At 31.4% G+C, this 23254-nt stretch overlaps 1 protein-coding gene across 1 annotated transcript; it reads left to right on the top strand.

Annotated features, from left to right (window-relative positions):
• Positions 1–13465: 13465 nt before the first annotated feature.
• Positions 13466–22199, top strand: LOC117916825 (probable pyridoxal 5'-phosphate synthase subunit PDX2). The gene is made up of 7 exons (XM_034833008.1): positions 13466–13640; positions 13757–13884; positions 14322–14409; positions 14548–14621; positions 15195–15386; positions 21663–21760; positions 21830–22199. The coding sequence occupies exons 1-7, from the start codon at positions 13589–13591 to the stop codon at positions 21954–21956; spliced, it is 759 nt and encodes a 252-aa protein (XP_034688899.1). The 5' UTR covers positions 13466–13588; the 3' UTR covers positions 21957–22199.
• Positions 22200–23254: the final 1055 nt, after the last annotated feature.

Here is a 23254-nt window from a genome sequence, read left to right as displayed (position 1 = left end):
TATACTTTATTTTACATTTAAAAGCATATATTATAATATTATATGCTTCATGGAAATAGAGGTTATGAAAGGAAAAGTGAGACGAAGCCTTGAAACCCACTCACCACTTAAATAAATACAAGTATGGTTTAAGGAAACCAAGGGCAAATGATAATGAATTTGGTCTGATTTTGGAAAAGATTGGTTGTTTGAGGTGCACTCTCTCCCCACGTGATTCCACCTTCCATTCCTCGGGGCCTTTTATTATGTCCACATGAAAGTCATAAAAGGCTTCTTCCTACTCTTCACATGCAACGTCCCCCATTGCCCCTCACTTTTACTAAATTCAAATTTAAAATAATTAATTTAAACCTATGCTCTTTGTTTGGTTCATCCATGTGTGACTAAATTACAAAATTGGTGTCTATTAGATTTTTCTCATTTGGATTATTGAATATATGATTGAAATTTAAATCATTGACCGATAATACAAACAAATATAATTTAGGTATAAGAGTCTGATCAAATAAGAGATATTCACGTGGCATCTGATATATTTATAAAAAAAATATCTATTAATATTTTAAATAAAATCGTAAAAACTACATGATTTTTTTTTGTCTTTTGAAACATTTATGTAGGATCACAGACATTAAGACTATTACTATATGATTTTAGGTATGGGTCATATTTTAAAATTTTGAATTATGTTGAAACAAATATATTAATAAAAAATTATAAGACATGACACCTTTTATCTTTTTTTTTTTATATATATATATATATACCTAAAATCTTAGGTGGATCTATTTTAACCAGATTAATATCTTGACCACAAAGAGTGACAGGATTAGCAAATTCAAAAAGAATTTCTCATATATATATATATATATAAAGAGTTGCTACAATCGTAGAAAACCTTTTCTTAGTACAAGATAATTCAACTTTTGGTATATTGGTTATTGTGCCCACAATAAATGTTGGGTAAACAGGTTGAAAACATTTAATTAATAAGCCCACCCCAAGATGAGTGTTTTCCTAAAAAATACAACATGGAGAAAGAGTTGTTACAATCGGCCTTTTCTTAGCACAAGAAAACTCAGAATGATGCACATTTGGTATATTAGTTATTATGCCCACAATAAATATTGGGTAACCAATTGTAATCGTTGAAAGCATCTTATTAATAAGCCCACCCCAACATGAGTGTCCTCCTATTCCGACTTCCTTAAAATCTCCCGTGACATAGTTGAGACAATTATGAGTTTTTTACCCGTGTAGGGAGCGATAAAAGTTTTGATAAATTAAGAGAAGATCGTGATAAGATGAGTCATTTATCATTACGATAAGTGATAACACATTAAATTACAAAATCGGTGTCTATTATATTTTTCTCATTTAGATTATTGAATATATGATTGAAATTTAAATTATTGACTGATAATGGAAACAAATATAATTTAGGTATAAGAGTATGATCAAATAAGAGATATTCACGTGGCATATGATTAATGATACATTTTATATGTTTATAAGAAAATATCTATTAATATTTTAAATAAAATCTTAAACTACATGATTTTTTTTTGTCTTTGAAACATTTATGCAAAATCACAAACATTAGGACTATTACTATATGATTTTAGGTATGGGCCATATTTTAAATTTTTGAATTATGTCGAAACAAATATATTAATAAAAAATTATAAGACGTGACATCTTTTATCTTTATATATATATAAAAAGAGTTGCTACGATAGTAGAAGACCTTTTCTTAGTACAAGAGAATTTAGAATAATGCATTTTTGGTATACTAGTTATCGTGCCCACAATAAATGTTGGGTAACCAAGTGTAGCGGTTGAAAGCATTTAATTAATAAGCCCACCCCAAGATGAGTGTTTTCCTAAAAAATGCAACATGGAGAAAGAGTTGTTATAATCGGCCTTTTCTCAACACAAGAGAATTCAGAATGATGCACCTTTGGTATATATTATTGTGCTCATAATAAATGTTGGGTAACCAAAATTTATTGTTGAAAGCATCTTATTAATAAGCTCACCCAGTATGAGTGTCCTCTTATTCCAATTTCCTTAGAGTTTTACGTAACATACCTTTGCACGATGGAGCGATAAAAGTTTTGAGAAATTAAGAGAAGATCACGATAAGACGAGTCATTTACCATTACGATAGGTGACAATACATTAAATTAAAAAATAAAAGTTAATTTCATTAACCTCCTATAAGCTTTTGGTTAAATACGTCTAGTTTCAATTGATTTGAAATTTCACTGAATACCTTCCTTATTCCTGTTTTATATTTTCATTCACCTCTTATTTGATTCAAGATAATGAAGGTATTTGACAAATTTTAAAATTAACGAGGGTTAGTTGTATTTAGTTAAAATTTCGAAAAAGATTGAAGTGAAATTAAACCTAAAAAATAAATATATAGTGAGAAAATTTGAAATATTGGAAGAGCCACGTGTCGTGACCTAAGTGGGCTTGCTTCATGCTCACTGTAGCCCAACTCGGGTGATGTACAGTGGGCCAATTTAGATTCTCTCAGCCCATGGCTAGGACGGGGGGAGTGGGGGAGGCACAGATGGCCCACTTCAACAGTCCAATAGATCCAGAAATTCAGTTGATGATTCCCTTTCTGACTTGATGGTTAGAATGCCGGGTCTCAAGCCACCGAAAAAATCATTACATTTTTTGGTGCAGAAAAAGCACAACCAAGTACATCTTTTCTTGCGGAGAATAATGACATCAGACAATGTATTTTTAACTAAAATAACTGTCACTTTATCCCTCTTCTTTTATTACGATTCAATTTTTTTCACACAAACTAATTTATAATATTTTTAATATTTAAAAAATATTTTTTTTAACTATTAAAAATTATAGAAATATTTTTTAGTATTATTATTAAACATATTTTAAAAATGTGTTTGATAATAATTTTTAAAAATATTTATTTTTAAAATATTAAAAATATTTCTTAAAATCACTATCAAACATATTATAAATTTAGATCAAGATTAAATTATTTAATTTATGATGAGATATTTTGTCAATACAATAAAACAAAGTAAAAATTATGTAAATTAAGGTGACATGTGAAAAAAATAAATTGAAATTATAAAAAAGTGATTCTTTTTTAATTTTATTATTATCTTATCAAAATAATTTTCATATGTCTTTTATCATCAATTTTTTCATCTCAAGTCGTGAATTGAACTACAAATATGAAATTACTTTATTTCCATGATACAAGTGTTTTTATCTTTATTATTACGAATAAAATATAAAATTTTTAAAATAATAAAACATATATATATATTCTAAAAATTCAAAATAATACAAAGTAAAAAAAATATTTTTTTTTCTAATTTTCTCATAAAGAAGGAGATAACAATTGAAAACATATCATTTTTTTTTTTAAAGAAATGTCTTCTCATAAAGAGAAAATGTGTTCTTAGATATATAATTTTTTTCTTATTTTAATAATTATTATTTTTAATTAGTTTAAAAACTCTTAAAAACTGGTCCGTATTTTCTATTTATTGGATGGAGGTGAGACAACCACCAAACCTACCTCCGACATTATAAATTCTTGTGATTGGGTGAGAAGATTTTGCATATCCATGGACCCATGAATTATTCTTAAATACATCCCGTCTTAATTCCTACTGATATTTCAATATCACTTCATTCATTATTGCTTGGCTGAAAAGACCACCATTAACGTTTTCCTTCTACCATAAGTATATTGATGAATACTTTTTTGAACTTGTTGAACCAACTTTTTGAATTTTCCCATTTCCTAGAGAAAATAATTACTATTATTTTAATTTGTTGAAAATAAAGAAAAGATAATGTGAAAAGGACGTGTAATAATTCCTTTTTTTTCAATTTAAATAAAAAAAAAATCGCTCTTGGTATGGTTGCCAACCAACTAATTTAATAAATATTAATATTTTTAGCGAATAAGTTAATGACATTTTCTTGTGAGTTGACTTCCCGTTGTTCTATTATTTTACTTTGAAATATAGGTCATTAGGTTGTCATGTGGGAACATAGGACATGTTCATTATATTATCTAATGAAAATACATTTCAATTTTGTATTGATTATATTTGTCTTATGTGTTACCATTTTCATTTTGAGAATGCGACTAAAAAATATAATATTGTAAATACTAAAAAATCATATTATATATATTAATTAATTTATGTACACATATGTTGACCTATGGGCAAACACCCCGATGATGAATTGAGATAGGGGCGGTGGCTGAAAAAGGGGTACTCGGTTGGGTTTGACGGTGGTGGTGTTTGGGATAAATTGATAAGTTGTTGTTATTATTGGTTTTTTTTATTATTATTTTTATTTCTTTTTTAAGGGTCGGGCTTGGGCATAGTTATAATTTTGATGTATTGATATTAGGTTAGGGTAATTTGATTTAAGTATGGGGTAAGCTTACAAATTATGGGGGAGTAGATCTTGACAAACACCCGATATAAATGATGGGTTGAAGGGTATTTTTGAGGAAAAAAAATTGATAAGGGTAGTTTTGGCAAGAAAATATGAAAAATATCTCATACTTTTATGAATAGTATAGATAAAGGTAGTTATCTAAAATATTTGAAATAAATAACGATCAAATCGAGAGTAACCCTATTTGCCCATCATCTCAAACTCATACATTTATGTTGAATTTTAATGGGAAGCATTTTATGATGTGATATGATTTATTGAAAATGTTTAAAAATGCTTTTATTGAGTTGGACCCATAGTTTTTAATGTTAAGATATGAACTCACATATCTAACAATAATTCATGACTAAGTTATTTACCTCTTACAGTATTTGTTTTCTGTTCGTTCAAGAGTATAGGTCACCTATGTGTAGAGCCTAAACGCCATCACGAGTCTTAGATGATGGACCTAAGACTCGTAAGGCCCAATAGTCCAATGGGTATGGTCCATAAGGCAGGAGGGTATAAAAGGTCAAGGGTCTGTTCATTTTGTAATGTCACATATTTGAATCGAACAAAACCCTAATTTCTCCCACTTCCCATTGCCAGAGAGAAACTAGTGACGGTGGTTCCCCTCTTCGGCCTTAAAAGATCCATACTGTATTCATCGCCGTAAAAATAATGGACTCAGGTATATTCCAAAGAGCATGAAGGCATATTTTGAATGAATTGATAGATATATATATATAAATATATATCCTGTATGCGTTTTGGTAGAAATGGAAAATGAAAACTATAACATTTAAGTCAGCTTAATGGTTGTTACTTGTTTATAATATAGATCCCCATACCATGTGGTAGGTAGAGTCTAATATGTCCGTTGATATCTATAATCTATGACTATAAAAAATTCTTATTGGGTCTAACCATTCACTTGTTTGATGATACGAGATTGAGATTACCAATAATGTAACATGAGAGATAATGTGTGGACCGTTGAATATTGTGGGATGGATTATAATAGTATTAGGGATGACAAAAAAATAGTTAAATTAATCAACTCGAAAGAATTGGATTGAATTGGTTTAAGCCAAATCTTTCACCTTAATGAATTTAATTCAATGAAAATGAAAATTATTGGTATGGTTTTTAAGTAGGAAAAAACTTTCAATTAATTTAAATTGAACCATACCATAATAAGTTACCATTTTTTTAGCCTTTTTTTTTTTACAAAAGCTAATATTTATCAAGTTTGGGGTTAAAATAGTCTTTATGGAAAAACAAATATCATTTTTAGGTACCTTTTAATAACATGTCAGGATATAAAGGTGCTAACTGAACATAAGTTTTGAAAGAGTGTTCACAAATGGCATTATCTATCTAAAAAAAGGGGTTATTTTGGCTTAAATTAAAATACATACTAATTTAGTTATCTCGGGTTGCTTTTTTTTTTTCCAACAAGAACAAGAAGGTTTTTTTACTATGAATATTTATCTAGAATATTTTTAATATCATGTAATAAAACTTTTATTTAGCTATTTAGCATGAAAAATATGGTTTTTAGGTTGTTAGGGTTTGATTTTCACCTAGAATCAAATTGAACTAATGTTAAACTCTTATGAGTCTAGACTGTTTCTAATTAGTTGCAATTTAATCAAACCTTTCAATTTGATTTGATTCTTGAATTGATTCAAAATTGAACTATAAACAAACCATGTCCATTCTATAATGATATCAAGGATGTGACTTGTTGCTCTAGACCTAGAACTAGGAGATCCCCATACGAGTTTGATTGGACTTTGCGTGCTAGTGATTAAATTTAATAATGCGACAAGCTTTGATGATGATTCTTTACTATAAAAGTATTGATTCACTGTTCTAGTTGGATGTTAGGAGATTTTTGAATAGGCTCTTATTAGTCATGACAATCTTCCTATCTTCTGTGATGGTCCTTAATGATTACTTTAGTAATATTGCTTGAGGTTATATTAATATGTTCTTGATTTAGAGTTGAAGAGTCTATTTGAAGTGTTAGGACGAAATAAGACACTTGCTTAAGTCTTGGGTTATGTAGCTTGAACTTATCATATTAATCATATACGTATATTATAGCATGATCGAGTTGTAACTTTTTATCACAATGAATACTAATTAGTTTTATAGAACATTTGAGGAGTATTTTTTTTTTTAATGAAATTAAAAAAGTCATATTTTATTCTTTTAGAGTGTAGAGTATGTTTGACAGTAATTCATGAAAGTACTTCTAATTTTTCGAATACTTGAAATATAAAAATTTTAAAGTGTTAAAAATGTTAGAAATAATTTTTGAAATCATTACCAAATATGCTTTTAAAGTGCGCTTGGTAGTGATTATAAGAAGTATTTTTGAGTTTTATAACACTTGAAAATTTTTATTATTCAAGTATTATAAAATCTAAAAACACTTCCTTTTCATATAATCATTGTTAAAGTGCGTTTGACAGTGATTATATGAAATCTTTATCGTATTTTTAATACTTGAAATATCAAAATTTTCAAGTGTTACAAATATTAGAAACACTTCCTAGAGTGCGATTGAAAGTGATTCTATAAAACGTTTCTAACATTTCTAACACTTGAATGATAAAAAATTTCAAGTATTAAAAATATTAAAAACGTTTCTTAAAATTACTATCAAACGAGCTCTTATTGTCATTGGATGATATAACTGAAATCTTTAAAACATTCACAAAATTCCATCACATGATCAAAAAAGTATTATGAATAAGCACCTTATGATACCACAACTAATCCCCTCCTATGTAGCATCGAAGCTCGTTTTATTGTTTAGAAAAAGGATATTAATTTCAAACGTTTTATTGTTTAGAAAAAGGATATTAATTTCAAACATAATTACATAATTACATAATCAACAATTACAATCCATGCAAATATGACATGTATGAATACTTGCTTTAAATCACCATATAAATTACTAATAAAAAAATAATATTTAAAGTTTAATAAAAAATTATTTTGTATGATTTCTTTTATAATAATAAAAATTTAAAGGAATATTCAACCAGAAAATAATAAAATAGTCACAAATTGTGAGTTTGTACCTTGATACACAAAAATACTTTAGGGTGGTTTGAATAGGTAGTCCAACTAATTTTATTCCAAATTTTAATATTTATTCAGATTGAATAACTTAATGATTTGAGCAACGAAGAGAGAAAATCAATCGTAAACAAGAGCACTAGATATAATATTAAAAAACAATAAATGTTAACTCTCCTCCAAAGTTTCCTAGAAACTCTATAAATGTTTAAAAATAAAAACCATAGGATGAACTACTGCAAATAAGTCTACTAAATACAAAAGAGGTTGTACACAAAATTACTTAATTTATATACACTTACTATTTCCTAGTGGTTTTATGTCTATTAGAATCAATACGATTATTCTTATCCTTGATATAACATTTTCCTTAGCAAATACTTAAACCTCATCCAAAGCTAGTACAACAATCTCACCATCTTTTTTACTAAAGCCCTTTCAAGATCAGCTTAAGAGATGAAAAACTATTATGGAAGGTTTGACTATGTTCTCATGTCACTTTTGAACTCAATAAAAATTCAATTCCTTTAGAGCTTTTTTTATATGAAAAATTACCAAAATGTTTTTTAAAAGTATTGGAAATGATTGAAAATACAAAAAAAATAAAAAAAATAAAAATTGATCGCTATTCAAATACCCTGAAAAGGACATTTGAACGTTAATGAGATGTTGATTTGCCCTCAGAAATTTGAAAGTCTTATGTGTGATGTTCAAATGTCCACACCCTATTTAGCATATTTGATTATAATATATATATATATATATATATATATATATATATATCAAAATTTCACCTAGTACTCATGTAGTAACCATTTCTCATGCTCTAATTACACCCAATGTATACATATCTCAAATGTGAATTAACTACGAAGCAACGTGAAGTTCACTATCAATAAGATGACCATTGAAGGTAAAATACATCATACTTGGTGGAACAATGAAACAAAATTTTCAACCTAGTCTAATACATCAATAAATATCCTTTTTAAAAAATTATGGCAAAACATAAGATTACAATGAGACCACTCAATTTCTCAAATAAAGTGGTCTTTACCATCATGTATTTTGAAGTCAATCAACAATTTTGTAAAAAACAATAATAAAGTGATGTCACATCAAAATTTGAAAGTTAATGCCTATTGTCCTTTATTAATCACAAAAATGACAAAGCAAAAAAGTAGGAGCATGCATGGATAGGCAATAAAAACATAAAATATCTCTAGACTAAATATATTCAGAAATATATATAGAGATGTGAATATAAGTAATCTCCCAAAACATCCCAAAAGTCATCAAGAGTGTGAACAAAAAAATTGAAGTACGGGCTAAAATTACTCCCTTTCATGTTTAACACACCAAACAGAATATCTACATGTCTATATGAAAGAGGAAATAGACATTAGCTAGGTCTTAGTTGGGTTGCTACACATGACTTCACAATTGCAACATGCTCATCCATGCTCTAGAATCCAGTCTTATTGATCTCATGTGTAAGTCAATAAATCTTGTGCTCATAGCAACCTTATCATTTGATTGAATAAGTTGTTGTAGTAGATCACCAATGGAAGCATCATTAAGAAGTGTTGAATAAGCAATAGGGTTAACAAAAGGATTAGAGCAAATATGCATAAGAGCTGCTCCACACCAATGACTCCTAGCTTGACCATGAGAAATGTTAGCACAGGGTTTTCCTAAGGTTAGTTTTAACAAAACAAAAGGAAGTAATATAATTGCACATTAAGTGTTTCTATTTCAATTGTATGAAAATCAAACCTTCAAAAGCATTAAAGAAATCAACCATGGCACCATAGAGGATCCATCAAGATTGAAGACTGTTTTGTTGGGATCAATTTATGTAACAATAACTTGGATTGCATGCATACATCTTTAATACCACCTATCTCTTAAAGGCTTCATCTAATGTGTTACTAAATGAAATTAATTTTTTTTTTTTTCAAAAATTGGATGAAGTAGAAAACTAAGTAAAATTTTTGTTTCATCTTTCAAAAGGTTTTCTAAAATTAACACGAGCTTGACTAGCTAATTGGATGAAGTAGAAAACTAAATAAAATTCTTACTTCATCTTTTAAAAGGTTTTCTAAAATTAACAAAAGCTTGACTGGCTAATTTTCTTAAGTTTTTATAAGCTAAAAATGCAGATTTTCAAAATTGAAGATGAATAGGGTATTAATCAACCACCTAGTTGACAAATTTAGTGTTTTTATTATGCAATTTCAACTAGTTGCTTAATAGGTTGAGAAAATCTTAATTAGTCAAAAACTAATTGAGACTTGCCCAACCGATTGAGCTAGTCTAAGTGATCCCATTTGGTAGTGTGTTCTAGATTTCCAATCTTGTAAGCAACTAAGGTTTTACCTCAACCGGTTAAGAGTTAGTTGAGTGGTCATTCAATCAATTAAGCTTTCTACATCAATACTTACTTGCAACTTTACTTTTTCTCTTAATAACTGTTAACTTAGCCAATCGCTTGATCAGTTAGTTTTGTACAAAATGTATCTAATAGATAGGTTTTATTAAAAAACACCTTTTTAATCTTACTTCATCTATGATGTCACCAACTTTTCAAATCATTGCAATATCTATTATTTGAGCTTTAAATAATGCCTTGAGTGCACATTGCCATCAAAACTTAGATATTCCTCTATATTCTTAATCTTTAACTTGCGGGATTGTTATTGAGTTATTATCTTTGTATTGTGAGAAAAATTATGTCATGAGTGAGGGTGAGGGAATTGTTAAGGTGAATTAGAGTCAAAGAATCCAAGTGTAAAAGATCGAAGGTTTGGGTTAAAGGAAGCCTTGGTGATGATGGAATACTTCAAGCATGGGTTCAAGTGAGAGATCGAGAATAAACGTAAATGATTGTTGAATTACTGAAAAATCATTGTTTCCATCTCTCTATCTTTTTTTTTTTTTTTTAATTATCTTTCAATTTCATTCATTTATTGTAATTGGTTTAAAATTTGGTAAAATTTGTGAAGAAGACCAACACTTAGTTCACCTCCTCTCTTAGTTGTTTATCATAGAATTGATTAGATTGACTTTATAAGATACATGACTGTGACTCCTGAAAAGTCCAACATTCTCAGAATGCTACTTAATAACATAAATTTTATCCTTCTCATCCTTATTTGCCTTACGTGGAGAAATTTGGCTTACACGCTTGGACCAGGACATTTGGTCAATAGGCATAAGTAACGAAGGACAAAAAATCCATTGTAGAACTTAGGTCCATGCTCTAAAAGGATCCTAGAAATGATAATAGGAAATGGTAGATTGTTGAGATGAGTATTAATGGTATAGGTTTCCATAACATCAAGTATAAATCATCCTATTTCAATCTCCCTCATGTTGAGTACATAGTGGATGAAATGAGCAATAGAACAATGGATTTGGGTATGATAAGAAGTCAAATAACATATATTGCACCCAAATGTGCCTAAAAGCTAAGTTGGTTTGATGATTGACCATGATTTTCTATTGTCTAAAATACTAAGCTTCAATTCATAGCAACTTTAGCCAAGAAAATTCGGATAAAAAGTCACTAAGGTTTTTATAGTACTTTAAGTATTGTCTTCAAAGATCGACCTATGAAAATTGTTAGTATTAGGTTAAGGTGATTTACTTTTACCTAAACTCTAAAGTAAAAATATTGAGACTTAATTTAAATAAAGTGAGGAGGATTAGAACAAAACTAATTACTAACAAATTGGATGTTGATTTATAACTTAGTTGATTCAAGTTTAGGGGCTCCACACTCCAACTTCAAGAATAGAGCCTTGAAACAAACAAAGGTTTCTTGATTCAAGTGATCTTAGAGTTCTTAAGATCTTTGGTTACTCAAGATCAACATAAGTTCTAGAACTTAGATTTGCATTTGAAGCCTTTTTATTTTATTTATTTATTATTTGAGATTCTTAGTTACCATCTAATGAATGAAAATTAATTAATTTCATGTCCTAGAGTTTCAATTCATACTACTTTGTTAGATTTGTCCTAGGGTAGGTCACATTGAAGATAACCATGACAACTAGTATCAAGGGGTTCTAAGAATCACTAACATACTACCATACCATCTCTTATTTCAAACTCCCATGGGGGAGTATTTTAATATTGTAATTTATGCTTTAGACCTTTCTTTAATTCCATTGTTAATTCATTTACCCATTATTTTCCATTTTCTTTAACTTTAGGTCCTCATGTTTCACTTCCCAAGATGGCTTTTGGCCTTTTATGGAGATGTTATCACTTACATAATCTATGTAAGAAAAAAAAGACATCATTATTAAATCAAAAGAACTTGAAATGATGATCAGATTTAATTCATAAAAAAAAATCCAAACCAAAAGAGTTTTTAATGTTTTCTCTTATGTACTCACTAAACAACTCCCAAAATAAACTTTTCTTCTTAAAACCTAAAAATAATTGAGTTTATATAGTTAAAATATACATGCATATATATATATATATATAACAAATGTAAATGACCTAAATAGTTATCAAATCCATGAATTTTGAGTTATTTATACTCTTCTCAAGAGTTCAAACGTTGTTTTCAATGAAACACTCCATGCCTTAATGGATATCTTAACTCTATGCTGATGTTAGTAGATTATCAAAATAGCTCTTAAAAGCTTAATACTTGGCTGTAACAATGTTGCTCTTAATCATTTGAACGAGTTACCTAAATGATGGCGATCATACGTCATAAAAAGATTAATCTACTTTCACTAGACGCCAATTAGTTTTTTGATGAGTTGACCAAAACCCAATCCAATAATTGGTTTCAGAATTAAAGTCATGGGTTCGAGCCTCTCTTGAGCATGATGATGTGTTATGAAATGATGGTGGTTGATTGCCATAAAATGCTTTGATCTACCTCCATGGGATACTCATTTGATTTTCAAATTAAATGGTGAAAGCTCGATCTAAGACTTAAGACTTTATTATAGAGAAATAAGATAGAATAGTGACTACATTCTTATATCCTTTTTGAACTGAATAATAGTCACTTTTATATTCAAACCTATAAGATAATTTTGAGATCGTTTTATAAGAAAAATTACAAAATATCCTTTAAAAATCCCTAAAGTTGAGAAAATAACCCAACATTTGAATGCCTTAAGGCAGATTTTCAAACATCTTTAGCAAGATTTTTTAACATTTGGAGGATGTTTGAACATCTCGCATGATGTTCAACCGTTCATAGCTTGTTTGTTGCACTCACCTCTGTTTTTTGATATTTCCCTAAAAATTTCACTTATTACTCTTACAATAACCATTTCTCATTCTGTAAGAACACCGATTGCATCCATATCTCGAACGTGAATTTACTTTGAAATAGCTTGATGTCAACTATTAATTCACAAGACCGTTAGAAATAAGATATATTAGACTAATTGCAATTATGAAACAAAATTATCGACCTAATATCATATATCAACACAAATAACTTTCACTTTCTCAAGGAAAAAAAATATCTTACGTCCATCTTTCCCTCAAACACTACCCCTTTTTTCCTCTTTTTATTTTTCCATACTTTCAACCATAGTTCTATTTCTAGAGAATCTTTGCACCATTATTAATGTAAATGTGTCACTTGTTCTCTTTCTCCGTCTAATTAATCCTCATGCTCCTTCATCTTCCTTTGACGTAGTGTGCATTGTGAATGTGAAGCAGGTACAAAAAAAATCTTGGGCACTTCTTTCTATTTTTCTTTTTTGGAAAAAAGAAAGAGAGAAATGAAAACGACCCAATTTCCAAAATGGAAAAAGGGAAAGTTTTTGAGGGCCCGGCGGCGGAATGTGGCGCAGACATTGCCACGCTCTAAACTCACATAAATGGGCCTCAGCCGCTATCTCATATTCCATACCAACCACCATAGGAAACGAAAGGCCCAAGGGTGGGAATTGGGATCGTATTTTAATTTTTCCTTTTGGCGTCCCTCCTCTCTCTGTTTCAACATCAGCAGTCTCGCAGGGCCGGCTTGTGCTTCTCACTTGCCGCCAACATGGCTGTGGGTGTTCTCGCTCTACAGGGGTCTTTTAACGAACACATAGCAGGCATTTCTCTCTATTTTCGTGATGTTCTTTCTGTCTGTGAAAGCTCTCAACGTGTTTCTTTTGTTAATGTTTCTCTTCCTGGATTTTGATTCATTTTTTCGTCTTACGTTTCGCAGCGCTGAGGAAACTGGGGGTTAAGGGTGTGGAGATAAGGAAGCCGGAACAGCTGGAGCAAGTGGGCTCCCTTATCATCCCTGGTGGAGAGAGCACCACCATGGCCAAGCTCGCTGAATACCACAACCTGGTCTTCCCACTTTCTCTCTTTCTTCATATATTTATATTTGTTTAATTCGGCTTATGGGTACCGATGAGGACCGGAAGAACATATTCCTTATTTATTTATTTATTTTGGGTGAATCACGTGATTTGTGGAACAGATTCTCGTTGTTTCTGCAACGAGAAAGACAACTTTTTTTTCCTTTCGGTCTGTTTGTTTATTGAGAAAATGGAAAAAAAAAACAAAACTTTGGATGGTACGTTGCATTTTGTTTTGGTTTGCAATAGATGTGTTGCTCAGGACTCAAATGAAGTTGGACAGGTACTTGTGGTAGGCTCAGTTGAGTAGAGTAGAGGCTGTACAGCTGATTCTTTCTGTAATTCCAAAGCAATGAGTCGAATACTTTTTTTTTTTTTAACCTTTCGCAGCAGCCAAACAAAACTTAACCTTTTTTTTGCTTCCAGTTTCCTGCTTTGCGAGAGTTTGTTAAACTTGGGAAGCCTGTTTGGGGAACCTGTGCAGGACTTATCTTCTTGGCAAATAAGGCTGTTGGTGGGTGTTCCTTTCTTTATTCTGCTTGTTGAAATGCACCTATAATTCTTTTAACATAAGGTTTTCAATATTTTTAATGATTTAAGAAGCAAAATGGCACATAACTTTTCAAATTGAAATGTTGGAACCTTTTTCCAGGACAGAAAACAGGTGGGCAGGAACTAGTTGGGGGCCTTGATTGTACAGTCCACCGGAACTTCTTTGGCAGTCAGGTAATGATATACACTCTGTGTCCTTGACTTCGTCTTACTGTCACAAAGATAAAATGTTGTATAGAAAACATGCAAAAAAATTAAAAATCAAACTGATATGTTGCTTTTATGCAATGTAGGTACATGAATATGGCACATGCATGGAGAGTTGGATTCATAAATTGTGGATTATTAGGAATTGAGGAAATGACAATGCATTTAAAGAATATGATATCACACAAATTCTTTATAAAAAGTTTTAGATTTAAAAACAATTTTTTTAATGAATTACTTGATACCTTTAGGCTTGATGCTGCTTGGTGAGTTCTTCTATTGGAAACTTAATACAATTGTTGACAGTTGTAAATTTTTTTATGAATCTGGTCTTCACTTTATATTTTTATGTCATTCTTTTTGAATTCTATTAGACTGTATGTGTAGTTTGTAAAAGACATATACTGGCAAGGGGCCAAATTGTTTTTAGACCTACTTTAGTAATAATAATTGAATTGTATTTATTCTGGTTAGCCGTTAGTGGACTTTTGCCAAATTGATTTACGATCTTAGAAAAATCCCATGTTTTTTCTTTTTCAGATTCAGAGTTTTGAGACAGAGCTTTCTGTACCTGAACTTGCAGCCAAGGAAGGTGGTCCTGAAACTTTCCGAGGAGTTTTCATCCGCGCTCCTGCAATCCTTGAAGTAGGGCCGAAAGTTGAAGTGCTGGCTGATTATCCTGTCCCATCTGGCAAATTGTTGGATTCAATATCTGCTCTAGAAGCCCCACAGGTTCGTTCTTCCTTCTACTATTTTTTTTTTTTGGCCTGCAATATATAAAAGGGAAATTCAGTGTGCTAACCAATAACCTTTTACATCCTATTTGTCTTCTTAGTGGAATATAAGTGCCCCGTTACTCTTCATTCAGGTTGTACTTGGTCATGGTGATGTCTTTTTTTTTTTCAATAGGCAGAATAAAAGTAAATATATAACAAAGTGCCTAATGAAAAGGGGGCATAAGCCACACAACCCATATTCACATGTGTACAGTTCACACAGAGAAAAGGCTATGCAAACCAAACTAAGCTAGCACAACTCATACCAATTAGACAACTTCCATATTATTTACAAAGTCTACAAAATAAAGTTTTACATTGTTCTTGTAACCATCTATGCTCATGCACAAGGTTTTTGGGAATAGATCTTTTAAAGCCAAAGTTGATTGTTCTATCCCTTCCAATAATCTATTTTTGTGATCTTCTCATATAGGCCAAAAAAAATACAAAGGGATAAACCTTCGTATCTTTTTAGATCAGCTCTAACAAAACTGTTATGCAAACTGAATAAAATGTCTCTAATTGAATAGGAAGAAATTAGGAGACATTGAACAAAGTTAAAACTAGAGAACATAAACTCGAGGTCCACTTGAAATGAAAAGAATTGGATTTTAATTCCTTTATCCTGTTTATTATAGAAGGGAATTGAAATGAAAATAATTCTTTTATTTGTTTGGTGTTAAAAAGAGACAGAGAAGATAGACACCCAGGATGAGGTAATATACAATGAAAACATAAATTATGCCAAAATTCAAAACAAATTAAGAGAAATCGGAAAATACACCGGATACTTAATAAAGGAATTTAAAGAAAATGAACATAAAACTTTATATTATATAAACTTAAAAAACATAAATATTAGGAGAAACAAGGATAACAAAATATCTTACAATGGTAGGGATAGGAAAGCTTTGAAGAGGCTTTGGGCTTGAAGGCTTACATGATAAGAGAAATGGAAGAGCTTAGGATGGGAAGAAGAGTGGAAAATTGAATTTTGTTTACAATTGAGGATCGGACCTCCTTAAATAGCTGAAAAAGGAATCATAAATAGTACAAAGTGGACGATAGGTCACTATGCACCATTTGACTCCAGCTAAAAAAAGTAACCATCCGTGAATGAATAGTGAATAGTAAAATTGACTTTTCACTGTAGCAATCTTGACTTGGAAAAAAGGTAGCCTTGGGACTAATTCAAGGTTTCAAGATGAACAAGAAGTTTGCTGATACCATCATAATCGGCAAAGCTCTTGAATGGATCTCAGATGGTAGTCTTCTCCTAACACAGCATTATATTTCTTTCTATTACCAAAACAAAAGACCAACTCTATTATCCAACCCTCTTGAACAATCCGATATCTGTGCCGAGCCATCTTATCAAACAAATCAAGCATTGGAGAGTCAGGATTATTAGCAGAGATTTTGAAGCTTATTCGAAGAATATGGGCTATCTTATTGCTGTAGATTCCTTTCATCAGATCTTCTGCAGTAAGAGGATTGATCCTCTACCAACCAAATTTGCTACTAAAGATATCTAGCTGCTTATGGAGCATCGAATAGATTATATTCTCCCTTGATGTCTCATTTTGACTCTCCAGCTACAAATTTTTTTTTTCCACCGACAAGCTTTAAGCAGTCAGTACCAAAAGCAATTTTGTCTAACAAGCATGTGACTCTATAGTTCTTAACCAGCCTGGTACTCTAGCTTTCCTCTGTCGAAAGCAAGATTCGTCTACCAACAAGTCAAGATTGCTATAGTGAAAAGTTAATTTTACTATTCACTATTCATTCACGGATGGTTACTTTTTTCAGCTGGAGTCAAATGGTGCATAGTGACCTGTTGTCCACTTTGTACTATTTATGATTTTTTTTCAGCTATTTAAGGAGGCCTGATCCTCAATTGTAAACACAAATCAATTTTTCACTCTTCTTCCCATCCTAAGCTCTTCCATCTCTCTTCTTTCTCTCTCATCTTGTAAGTCTTCAAGCCCAAAGCCTTCTTCAAAGCTTTCCTATCCCTACCATTGTAAGATATTTCGTTATCCTTGTTTCTCCTAATATGTATGTTTTTTAAGTTATGTAATATAAAGTTTTATGTTCATTTTCTTTAAATTCCTTTATTAAGTATCTGGTGTATTTTTTTATTTCTCTTAATTTGTTTTGAATTTTGGCATAATTTATGTTTTCATTGCATATTATATATATTACTATTTTAACCTAATTGTAAATATAATTGATTCAAAATTGTGAAAGTAATAAGTTAATTTAAGAAAATAGAAGAAATATAACTCATATGAAGTTCTTAATTTACTAAACAAGGAAAAGTTACTCATGTTGTTTAAAAAACTTAAAGGAAATATATTAACATTTGAAATAAATTCTTTGAAAAGATTCTACCATTAAAAACTTGTGAAAGTAAAAAAAATAAAAAATGTTGGATGGTGATTGAAAAAATAAATAGAAGAAGAGAGACAAAAAGAAACACACACATACAAGTTGTAGGAATGAAGATAAAAGATAAATGCAGTGTTGGAAAAGAGAAAGTTGTGACTTATTAATTTAATGAAGTCCAAATCTTATGAAATTCCACCCCTTTTATAAGGAATTGAAAATTGAATTTTTTTTTTGTCTTTTTCCCTTTATGAATCTCTCAATTCCAAACACTTGATTTGAAGATTTCAAATCAATTCTTTTCTTTTTCCATCAAAATCCCGTAATTATAAACACGGTGTAAACGAGTGAAAAAAAAAAAAAGATTTAGACAAAGAAAAAAAAGTTCTTGGCTGCTGGGTGTTAGGTTTTTGCTTTTGGAGAAGAGCTACCTTGCTACTGGGGCTGTTGTACTGCCTCCTTACTGGCATGCTTTGTTTAAAGCCTAAACATACCATTAGAATTGGTGGATAAAGAAGAAGAATGGGTGGAAATAGACATTGATGAAGGGGATGATAAAACAATTATATATGATGATGATTCCTTAGATGATCCCACTAGTGACAGTGATGGTGATACTAAGGAGTGAAAACTAATTTGATGGAGCCATGACTCATGAGAGAGTGGGATTTTGGAAAAGAAAATGTAGAAACTATTATGACAAACAATACATTTTTTTTAAATTATAAATTTTATGATTTTCTTATTACTCTGTTTTTATGTTATTTTATTAATATTTTTTCTAATTTTTGAGATTTTTTTTTTTGGACAACTTGAGGTTCATGCCTTCTTCATTTGATTGAAATGCCTCAATTTAGCCCTTTTAAAACATTGTTACCAGCAGAAAATCTTTTTGTTTTTTTTTGGAGTAACAAAAATCCTCACTACCCTTTCTAAGGGCTTTTCAAACACTTGTCCCACAAGCTTCTCTACTCTCTCTAGAGCACCAACCTACAATCATCTTCCCATACTTTCCAACAATTACTTCCCTACAAAAGCTATCATGCCCAATTGCAAATCCCCAAAGCCACTTACCCATCAAAGCCTTGTTTTAGAGGCACAAGGATCCTAATACCTAAATCTTCAAACACCTTTTCTGAACATACAGAGGACTACTTAATTAGATAAATCTTACTTTCTAAACTGTCACTTTCCTACACATCAAAGCATTGTTAAGAGGAGGCACAAGGATCCTAATGCCTAAACCTTCAAAAACCTTTTCTGAACATACATGCAACCACTTAATTAGATGAATCTTACTTTCTAAACTGCCACCTTGCTATAGAAAGTCTCTCTGGATCTTCTCTAGATCACATCTCAACTTTTTAGGAATTGGGAAAATTGACATATGATTAATTAGTAGATTAGGAATTACAAAAATTGACATATATTAGATTAACAGACAAGGAAGAATGTTCTTAGCAAAGTTAATCTTCCCCCTTTAGATAAAAACTATCTTTTCTAACAAGTCAACTTGCTTTTGAATCTCTACTCAATAGAGACCCATATCGGGGCTGCCTTGAATGAAGCACCTAAAGGTAATCCCAAACACTTAGAAGGAAGCCTTCCTAGACTACAAATGATTAGTCAATCTCTCTATACCATCCACCCTTCCATCAAGGATGGGTTCACTTTTCTCCTAGTTAATCTTCAATTCAGATACTTCCTCAAAACAAAGGAGAATCTACCTATCATGTGGTGGCAGCTCATTATTTGCCTCAGAATATTAAGGTATCATCTGTGAACAAAAGATATCTCCACCCTCTCACCTCTGACTCCTATCTTGAAACCCAAGTTGAGGCCTTCTTTACCTGACTTTGAATAAAGCAACTTGACACCTCCCTTACAAGAATGAATGGATGGGGAAAAGCGGATCCTCTTGCCTCAAATCTCTAGAACTTTGAAAGAAACCTGAAGGAGGTTGTTATTACAGGCCATAACTTGTTTTCTTCTAATGTATGGACAAAAAATTATTGAACTAAAACCAGGTGGTGTTTCCTAAATGCATATTTTGTCTTTAGTGCTAATTTCTCTTCCAGCTTCTCTCTCTTATATTTTTTTTTCAAACATGTAAAAAGCCTCAGGAGAGCTATATGTAGGAACCCAATTGCTGTTTCATGCAGAATGGAAATGTCTATGCAATACACTATGTACTGTGGAATGTGGAAGAGTAATATATGTTTGTTTGGATGACACAGTTGGAATTTGATGATTTGGTTTCAAATGTGAGATTTTTACTTATCTGCCTTTTTAATGAAAAATTTTATGGCACAAATGCCCTTTGCTAAAATCCTTAAAGTACCCTTCAACATAAAAATGTCTGGTCTTCTAGTATCGGTCATTTATCCTATATCCAAAGTTCTAGAGCCGGACATATACTCTATGTCTAGACATCGGGAACCTGACATTGCAAGAGTGTCTGGTCTTCTAGGATCGGACATAGTTGCAATGTTCGACCTTCTAGGCTCAGACACCATGAGTTGCTTTTTTTTTGTGTGTGTGTTTCTCCATTTACATTGCACCTTTTAACAATTTTTCACTTTTAAACCACTTTTAAATTCTTTCTAATTGCTTTTCAACCATTTTAACAAGCTTTTTGTCAAAAATTATATATGAATAAGCCCTAAAAGATATCCTTGTTGTATGTTATATGGATTCAAATAAAAATGTATAAAAAAATTCAAATTAGCTATGAATATACCTACAATAGTCTTCTAATATCAAATCAGCTTCAAACAAGATGATTTGTAGCTAGGTTTTGTGGTTGGAAAGAATAAGTTGAGAGAAAAAGGAAGAAGAAGAAGAAGAAGAAGATGAGTTTAGGGGGAGAATAATGGGAATGGTGTTTTGGGTATTTTTAAATTGTAAGGTGGATGTATTAATAAGTTTTTAATGTTTAGGTGGATGTGTAAATAGGGTGGATGCAAATATAATTTCCCTTTTTACTTAGTCTTTTGTTTTTTTCTTCTTTCCAATACCTGGAAAAGGTTGATGAAAATGTTATTGTGTATGGTGAGTTTGAGAGTTTGAAAGTCCTTAAGGGTGTTTAATGATTTTGGTGCCCAAGCAGCATAAAGAATAGCTGAGGTTTGGGGTTTTTCCATTGTTGAAAAGAGAAAGAAAAGAAAAGAAAAGAACTTGCCATTAATTGAAATATGAGTTTCCTACAAGGCAACAGATGCTTGACAGGAATGGAATGGCTGTGCTGGCTCCATAAGTTTTTATTGAAATGGATTAAATTCAGAATCTGATGGAAAAAGTAGAACCTGAGGCACTAGATGCCTTCGCCAATTCAACCTGTCGGGAATCAACGCTCCAACTTGGAATGGTAACTTCCAATCCTACAGGAAGAAGGATTTCTCATGTGGTCTATTTTGCATTTTTTATCATAATCATGTAGATCACCTTTCAGGTTTAGTAATTTGAAACCCATCTTAGCATTATGTCAAAAATTTAAACAAGTAGGAAAAGGCCTGTTTCTGTCCTAGGATGTGGTTCCCAACAGTTTGTAACTCTGGATATATTGAGGCTGTTCCGATCCTGGCTTCAGATGTACTGGGTGCAGTTGTCTGTTACCAAAATTTGTAGTGAAAATCAACTTCTAATTCAATGAGCTTTGGTGAACAGCCGCTGAAGTCTCTGTGGCATAACCAAGTGCAACCATTTGGTTTGGAAATAACTAGAGCACCTCTTAGCTAACATAAAATAGTAGATAATATGCCCCTGAAAATGACTGTTGATTCCAAGGATGTAACTTAATTCTGACATTATCTTTCTATTAATTTCTTTCTGGTTTGTGTTTCAGGAGAATGCTGGGTCTGAAAAGAAGGTGATTGTTGCTGTAAAGCAAGGGAACTTGCTAGGGACTGCCTTCCATCCTGAATTGACTGCAGATACCCGATGGTAAATGTTTTTCCATCAGTAAATATATCTCCTAATCTCATTCATGGTGCTAAGCAGTTGTCTGTGCAGGCACAGTTACTTCTTGAAGATGACGAGTGAGGTCAGAGAAGAGGCCTCAAGTAGTATCTCTGTGGCTGGAGGTGAGGACACAAGTTCCAATGAGCAATTGGGGAATGATCTTCCTATATATCAATAGTAGCCATGAGAAAACTAACTAGTTATCTTTGCAACATCCTTATTATTTTGAAATTTATAGTTGCCTTCTATATTTGAATATTTATGATTTCTGTAATAGGTCAGTCCGTATTTGACTGGAAAATTCTGTTTGGTGGGTTGGTTTCTAAGTGGATTCCTCTTATGTTTACTAGATGGGGCTTGTAAATATTTCAGTAGTTTACAATGCTCGAGGTGCTATAGTTTGAGCTTCTGAGTTACCTCATCAAGGTTTTGGGCAGTCCTAATCCCATTCCATTACCAATCTACACACAAAAATCTAAGATGGTCCAAGTGTAACAGGTCATCTTTGCAGTTGAGATTTTCAAGGTCTTATTTAGCACCCCTGTTTGATGATATTCATTCAGGTTGATGAACAAAAGAGAATCATAAAATCATTCATATAAAAAGGTAAATACTTAAGTTTTAATATGATTTGATTAATCGTACCTACAAAAATGGATGAGAAGAATCATTCAATTAATAGGAGATAAAAAATGGATACAATTATTGAGCATTAAAACATCTAAAGTTTTTCAGTTCTATCCTTTATATCTATATCATGAACCATGAATTCTCCTTGTTTCCCAATTTACGTTTTCATTTTGGTTACATAATTTTTTTTTCATGGCTTAAAATCTTTGTGATAATTTTTTATCAAATAAAAATAAATATATTTTTACAAGAAAATAATAATAATCTATATAATATTTTTTTACTAGAATGAATATCTATCAAATAGGAATTTGAGCAATAACTCTCAGCAAGGTCCATTCTCATGGCACAAGCCCTTCAGGTATGATCCAACAAGGGTCCATTCTTTGCTCATTACCGTTCAATGGTGTCTTTTACTAGAGCAAATGTCACCGGGAAGGTAACCTCGGCAGTGCCATGAGGCCGGGTCAGCCAGTCGACAGGTTGGAGTGTCATTACATCAACCAGAGTTGACTTTGATTTTGATATCTGGGGTGGGTTCATGCCATAAATAATTCTGAGAGCTTCATCTCAAAGGAAGTACTTTAATCTTGATGATCAGTCAAGTGGTTTTGGGTTCTAATCACATGAAAGCTGCGTCACCCACACGTTAACAGTAGCGGAACTTAATACATTACAAACGAGGTTTGTGTCCCCCATGGCTCCGAAGGATCCATAATTGTAGGGCTGGCAAGCTTCACAACCAGTTGCCCATTTGCCCCTTGCATTTTTCCAGGACTAGCTGAATAGGTTTCTTTAAAATTCAGGCGACTTGTAGTCCCTTCTTGGAAAGGAGAATAATAATCA

The sequence above is a fragment of the Vitis riparia genome, chromosome 6, assembly GCF_004353265.1.
Source record: "Vitis riparia cultivar Riparia Gloire de Montpellier isolate 1030 chromosome 6, EGFV_Vit.rip_1.0, whole genome shotgun sequence".
NCBI lineage: Eukaryota > Viridiplantae > Streptophyta > Magnoliopsida > Vitales > Vitaceae > Vitis > Vitis riparia.
The sequence above is the reverse complement of the archived record's forward strand: the minus strand, read 5'-3'. Positions and strand labels throughout refer to the sequence as shown.